Source organism: Guillardia theta, assembly GCF_000315625.1.
Source record: "Guillardia theta CCMP2712 unplaced genomic scaffold GUITHscaffold_180, whole genome shotgun sequence".
NCBI classification, from domain to species: domain Eukaryota; class Cryptophyceae; order Pyrenomonadales; family Geminigeraceae; genus Guillardia; species Guillardia theta.
Genome location: NW_005434496.1, coordinates 2,353 through 9,152, shown reverse-complemented (window position 1 = coordinate 9,152; position 6,800 = coordinate 2,353). Strand labels below are relative to the sequence as shown.

The 6,800-nt window shown below is 50.6% G+C and overlaps 2 protein-coding genes across 2 annotated transcripts; one reads left to right on the top strand and one right to left on the bottom strand.

Moving 5' to 3' along the window:
* Positions 1-711: 711 nt before the first annotated feature.
* GUITHDRAFT_120372 (hypothetical protein) lies at positions 712-2,587 on the top strand (the record flags this gene model as incomplete). The annotated part of the gene is made up of 8 exons (XM_005820347.1): positions 712-855; positions 1,115-1,185; positions 1,239-1,303; positions 1,350-1,390; positions 1,544-1,630; positions 1,684-1,762; positions 2,108-2,225; positions 2,464-2,587. 8 exons carry the CDS (start codon positions 712-714, stop codon positions 2,585-2,587), a joined length of 729 nt encoding a protein of 242 aa, XP_005820404.1.
* A 1,708-nt stretch (positions 2,588-4,295) lies between these two features.
* On the bottom strand, positions 4,296-5,927 carry GUITHDRAFT_158908 (hypothetical protein; the record flags this gene model as incomplete). Its single annotated transcript, XM_005820346.1, has 5 exons — positions 4,296-4,355; positions 4,551-4,658; positions 5,148-5,256; positions 5,505-5,582; positions 5,791-5,927. The coding sequence occupies 5 exons, from the start codon at positions 5,925-5,927 to the stop codon at positions 4,296-4,298; spliced, it is 492 nt and encodes a 163-aa protein (XP_005820403.1).
* Between the last annotated feature and the right edge of the window lie 873 nt (positions 5,928-6,800).

The window sequence follows — 6,800 nt, the reverse complement described above, 5'->3', positions numbered from 1 at the left end:
AACAAAAAAAAAAAAAAAAAAAAAACAAAAAAAAACAAATAATTAAAAATGTTAAAAATTTGGATATGAAAATAAGCAGAAAAAAAAAAACAAAAAAAAAAAAAAAAAAAAAAAAAAAAAAAAAAAAAAAATAAAATTAAATATAAATAATAAGAATAAAATAAAACGCAAGGCGAGAGGCGAAGAAGGGAGAGGGGAGGAGGGGAGCAGGAGAGAGGGGGAGGAAATTGAGACCGGGGAGGTGGGGCGGGGCGGGGGAGGGGGGTCACCTCTGCTCACTCAGGTTTCTATGATGATACTTACTAGTTGCTGTCAGAGGGAGGGGGTTGTTCTCATCGAGGGCGTTCAAGGTAGACATCATTGACCTTGTTGCCCCTCAAGTCACCAGCTGGTCACAGCAAGGCGAGCTCATCCTCACAGCATCTCGGATGGGACAGAGCATCCGCGTCAAACACGAGAAGTCCGTCTTGATGTTTTACTGTGCTGTAGTCCTACCTTCTTTACCTTCTTACACCTTATGTCGTGTTGTTATCGATTGCGATATCATTATCCTGTTGTATCATCGTGTTCTTTGCTCGGCATGTCCTCCTCTTCTCCACTGCTTCTCTCCTCAGCCATATCGTTTCATCGTCCCCTCCTTGTCTTCTTGCCTGCGATCGTCCATGTTCTCTGCTCCTCGTCTCTTCCTCCTCCTGTCTTCAGATCGGTCTCATGTACAACAGGTTCTGGTGTGCGGAATGTCTACGGCACGTTCTCCCTCAGCAGTCTCACCCGCTCCGCATCGGCTGCAAGGAGTGCAAGTCTGTCCACCTGTGCGAAGACTGTATGGAGTCTTCCTTGTTCTGGCGGAAACATGTGAGTTTGAAGGGAGCAGGAGCAGGAGCAGGAGCAGGAGCAGGAGCAGGAGCAGGAGCAGGAGCAGGAGCAGGAGCAGGAGCAGGAGCAGGAGCAGGAGCAGGAGCAGGAGCAGGAGCAGGAGCAGGAGCAGGAGCAGGAGCAGTTGGTGGGTTGGGGGGAAGAGGAGGTGGGGGGATTCAGAGCAGGCTGTGGTGGTGGTGGTAGGAGGAGGAGGAGGAGGAGGAGGAAGAGGAGAAGTGTTGATATTCTTTGACAGAGACTTATTTGCGATGCTTTGAGATTGGCGCGAACGAAGCCAGGAATCAAGACAGAGGAAAGGAAACTGCTGTGAGACTTGAAACACACCGAGAGCAAGCTCTCTGGCTGACTGCTTGCTGTAGACGCATGCTCCTGATGATAGTATCGCAACATGCTGTTGAACTTGAGGATCAGGGAAGAGAACAAGGTGAGAAAACTTGTGGTGGATGTCGGATTTCTGATGCTCGGGGCAGGAAGGTGCAGCCACTGCAAGCGTTTCAGCAGTGAGCAGACAGTGAGCAAACTGTGTGAAAGTGCAGCAAGCTTGCATCTGGGCGAGGAAGAAAGAGGGGGAACGAAGAGTGAGCATGCAGGAGATCGTCAGAAGTTCATCGAACAACACGGACATGCTTGCAAGCTGGATGATTTCTTGAGGTGTTGATCGCAGATTGTGAACATGGTGAAAAGTAACATGTTGAACAGTCTGCAAAGAGAGCCGGCGGACAAGAAGGACGTGTTGCTCTTTCAAAGAGTGGTAGATGAGATGGAGAGGTTGTCATGAGAGTTGGTGATGACTGCTGGTGTCAGTCTGGCCTGTTCATGGAGAATGCGACGGAAGAGGTTTTGCTAAGTTTGAAGCCTTACCTGCAAGAGTACGAATCTCACAGTGAGTGAACAATGTGTGGCTGTAATTGTACACCGTGCTTGAATTGATGACGATGACGATGACGATGACGATGGTGGAGGAGGTGGTGATGGTGGAGAAGGAGGAGGAGGAGGAGGAGGTGGTGGTGGTGGTGATGGTGGAGGAGGAGGAGGTGGTGGTGATGGAGGAGGAGGAGGAGGAGGAGGAGGAGATGATGATGATTGAGACATTGAAGATGACGACGATGTTTGCTGATGTCGTTTCCTCTCGTTCATGTTCTCTGCCAAACTTTCTCGCACCTTTTATTTCCTTTCTTCTCATTCCTCATACAAACATCTCATCTAGTGCTCACTCGTGCTTGCTCAGAGAATATCCTCTTCGAGCTTCTGCTAAGAGACCGAGTCAACGTCTTCGCCCTCTCGGATGCTGATGGAGAAGAGGCGGGAGAAGCTCATTTTCCCGCTGCTGCGATGCTCAATCACAGGTGAGGACGAGGACGAGGACGAGGACGAGGACGAGGACGAGGACGAGGACGAGAAAGCGAGGGGGGGGGCTGCAGAAGCAGAAGATGTATACAAGGACAACCACAAGGAAGGAGACGGAGGACGAGGACCACGAAAAGAGGAGGAGAAGGTGGACGAGGAAACGTGGAGGAGAAGCAGGAGGAAGAGCAGGAGGGGCAGAAGGAAGTTGAGCAGCAGCAGTTGACGCTGGTGTTTCAGTTGTCTCCCCAACGTGGAGTTGAAGGTGTTGAGAGGATCTCTGCATATTTTTGCACTTCGAGACGTCGAGAAAGACGAGGAGCTGTGCCATTCATACACGTCGCTGATCATGCCGGCAGCGTGAGATCTGATGAGGATGGAGATGATGGAGATGATGGAGATGATGATGATGATGATGATGGAGATGATGGAGATGATGATGCTGATGGAGATGATGATGATGATGACGATGACGATGACGACGATGGAGATGATGACGATATGGTATTCACAGACAGAGAAAGCCCCTGATAGAAAACACTTGGAAGTTTACATGCGCTTGCTTGCGATGCAGAGATCCAAGGTATACAGAAGCTCTGCTCTTCCTCCTGTCACATCCCCAAACCACCACCGTTTTCCTCCTCCTCCTCCTCCTCCTCCTCCTCCGCCTCCAATATCAACACCACCACCGCCTCCTCCTCCTCCTCCTCCTGATTCTCCTCAGTTTCCTCCTTTCCATCCCTTCTCCTCCCTCTCCTCGGTTCTTTTCTGCTCAACTTTACTATCAGTCATCCATCCGTCAAGACCTTCGACAAAACATTCATCTGTGTCTGCGGTATACTATCCCCTCACATCATCATCATCATCATCATCATCATCATCATCATCTCCATCATCTCCATCATCTCCATCATCATCATCATCTCCATCATCATCATCATCATTCTGAAGTTCTTTTCTGACTTGAGGCAGGAGGAGCTTGTATCTGCCCGACCCGATCCAAGCCCAAAGTCGGAGTGCAGCATGAGGAGGGTAAGAAGGAGACTCGAGAAGAAAGACGATGATGATGATGATGAGGAGGAGGAGGAGGAGGAGGAGAGGGTGGAGGAGGAGGAGGAGGAGGAGGAGGGATTATGGTGGTGATGATGATAATGATGCAGATAATGTAGATGATGATTTCGCTGCAGATTCCTCAGACGACTACCAACCTCTTTGTCATTGCAACACTCACAATCTCCTTCCCTTCGTCCTCGAACCTCTCGATGACGAAAACGAATGTGACGGAAGGTAAGAAAACGAGACAAAAGTGAGCAGAGGAATGGAAAATGAGGAAGGGGTGGCGGTACAGCAGCAGCAGCAGCAGCAGCAGCAGCACAGAAGAGAATGAGGAGGAGGAGGAGAACAGGAAAGAGGAGGAGAACGAGGAGGAGGAGGAAGACAGGAAGGAGGAGAACGAGGAGAAGGAGTTTCACAGCCTGGACTAACTGCTTACGTCAGAGATCCAACGATCCTGCGAGGAAGTGCAAGAGCGCGAGCGAGAGAACGAAGTTACATGATGACACAGATGGAGGAAGGAAGAGCGTCCGACGTGTGACGATGGCGAGGGCGAGGTCGAGAAGCAGGACGAGCAGGACGAGCAGGACGAGCAGGAGCAGGAAGAGGAGGGCGAGGAAGGGGAGGGGGAGGGGGAATGATAGGACGAAAGGAACGATGGAGGAGGAGCAGGCGGTTCAACGAGCATGTTGGATGTTCACATTGTTTTCTAATACAACATGTGAGGTTGTATTCGTTGGTAAGGAGGTCAAGGTAAACAAATTCGCTCCAAGTTTGAAAGAGTTTAACAATCAAGCAAACAAGTTGCCACCAGCGGAGGAGTGAACGTTTTTCGAACCATCTTTAACATCCAGGACAACTTTAATTGTACATGTCATAACTGTGATGATAAACTTGTATAAACAGTCGAAACACTCCCAAACATCTCTCGACGTGTTTGAGCTGTCAACAATCAAGATCGGGAGAGATGGATGGTTGTGATGTAAAAGTCTTTATCACCTTCGGTTAACAACAAGTTTCTACATTTTGATCTCTTCGTTGGTCACAGGATTCAACAGGACGCACTTTCCTCCCTTCTCCTGTTATAGGGAGTGAGACAAGAAACACATGACATCATCACGATTTAGAGTAGAGAAATGGAGATAAGGTCTCCTCAATCACAATCATCATAATCATAATCAACAACGAAAACAACACCATTGTAATCATCATTATCATCATCATTATCATCATCATCATCTCCATCATCATCTCAATAATCATCAACATCTCACCTCAATCTGTCTGACGGCAGAAGCAGTGAACGCGTGGGCCTTCACAGTAAGTCCGCTAACGCCCAGCTGGTCTGCTCCCTCGCCTCCAGGCTTGTCGCTACCGATCACCTGCTCTCCCCATCAACCACAAGCACCACAAACTCCCTCCCTTCCTCCCCCCTCTGCAGCTCCACCAACTCCTCCTGCTCCTGCTCCTGCTCCTGCTCCTGCTCCTGCTCCTGCTCCTGCTCCTGCTCCTGCTCCTGCTCCTGCTCCTGCTCCTGCTCCTGCTCCTGCTCTTTTGCCCTCAATACCTTCCTCCTCTCCACTCTATCCCCTCCTTTGCTCTGCCTTTTGCTCCTCTATCGCTCTCGTGCTGCTCTCCCATCCTTTCCTCGTCCCTCTTTGCTCCTTTTCGCACCTTCACGAGCTGCTTTCCGCGGATGTACGAGGTTCCCTTCTTGATGCGAAGCTGCTACATCGTTAGAGAGTGGGAGGGAGCAGGAAGAGAGGGAGGGAGAGAGAGGAAGCAGGTAAGAGGGAGAGAGGAAGAGAGAGTGAGTAAGGAGCAGGGCAGGAGGGGGGCGGGAGGTGAAAGTGCAGGTGAAAGGGGAGGACCTTGGTCATAAATCCCTTCTCCAGGCAGGACTCGTAGGAAACTTCGCTGTTGGGCTCGCACTTGTTAAGGACGGAGATCTTGAGGAGACCGTAGCTCTGCTTCTGATGCCTGCAGCAACCATCACGATCCTCCTCCTTCTCTTCCTCCTCCTCAAACGCCTCCTCCGTTTCCCATTCCCCTCTCTCCCAGCTACATCCTGACTGCTTTCTACACGTCTACTTTTTACAAGGCCTTCCTTCAATGTGCTGTTCCAGCAAAACTCCTGCTGCTGCTGCTGCATATTGTCCTCTACATTGTCCTCCTCCTCCTCCTCCTCCTCCGCCGCCGCCGCCGCCTCCTCCTCCTCCTCCTCTTACCCATCACGTCCAATACCCTTGCCGACCAACTTGGGGAGGCGACGGTAAAGAGGCATCTGACCTCCCTCGAAGCCAGGGCTGTGCAGACCATCAGTACAAGTTGAGACCAAAAGAAAAGGATGAACAAGGCGACAAAGAGCAAGAGGTGCAAGAGCAGGAGCAGGAGCAGGAGCAGGAGCAGGAGCAGGAGCAGGAGCAGGAGCAGGAGCAGGAGCAGGAGCAGGAGCAGGAGCAGGAGCAGGAGCAGGAGGAGCAGGAGGAGCAGGAGGAGACATTCTGTCCATACCGGGTAGGGCGACCAGCACGAGACTTCTGACCGCGCATACCGAAACCGCAAGTAGCTCCCTGACCGGCAGCGATACCGCGACCCTTCCTGGTCTTGGCCCTCCTGCTGCCAGGGGCAGGGGCGAGCTTGCCGAGCATGTTCTCCTCTCCGAGCTTGAACTCAGCGATGGAGGGATCAGCAGCAAGTGCCGCCCTCTTCTTCCAGTCGAAGACCTTCATGCTGAGGGAGGAGACGGAGCTGCGAGCATGAGCACGGGAAGAGGAGGACTGCAGGCGAACGCCGAGGGGGGAGGGGGTGAGGAAGCCGGAGACTGCGGAGAGCGACCCGACAGCGAGCAGGGCGACGCGAACGACAGACTTGAAGTGGACCATCCTGAGAGAGAACGAGTGAGAACACTGAGTAGCAATGGAAAAGATCAGGTTGAACAACTAGTCGATCTAAAGCAACAACTGCTACTGCTACATGTTTCATAACATCTAAAACAGAGCAGATTGAGAACGCATACTTGAGCTACTAAAAACAGGGTTTCTCCAATCATATCAGAGAAAACACTCTGCCTACACTTATATAGAATATGATCGCAATCCGCTCAGCAAACATGATGAAAGCGTTGTGAGGTTCGCTTCATTTCAGTAAGAACGGTGCTCCATCTCTCTACTTCTCTTCTGTTCAGCAACTCATCCCAAAGCTTGAAAAATTCTTTCTCAATACTTCCAAGTCATATAAGACACCTGCTGCTCATAACTACCGCAACATTCTTCTCGGTCTACAACGATATTCTATCAAAACTACCACTTTGTCCACAAATGTCAAACGCAGTAAAAAGTGAGGGAAGTCATCATGCGATGCCATCAAACGTCTCATCAGTTTCTCATGCATAGTCTCATCTTTTGTTTGTCACCCCCTTTCTGCTCTCCTGTTCACATCCTACACCTTTCCCCCCTTTACTGACTGACAAGCTGCATGCAAAGCAAGCTTTCGTTCTTGAGCGAGAAGAAGGTCAAGAAAGA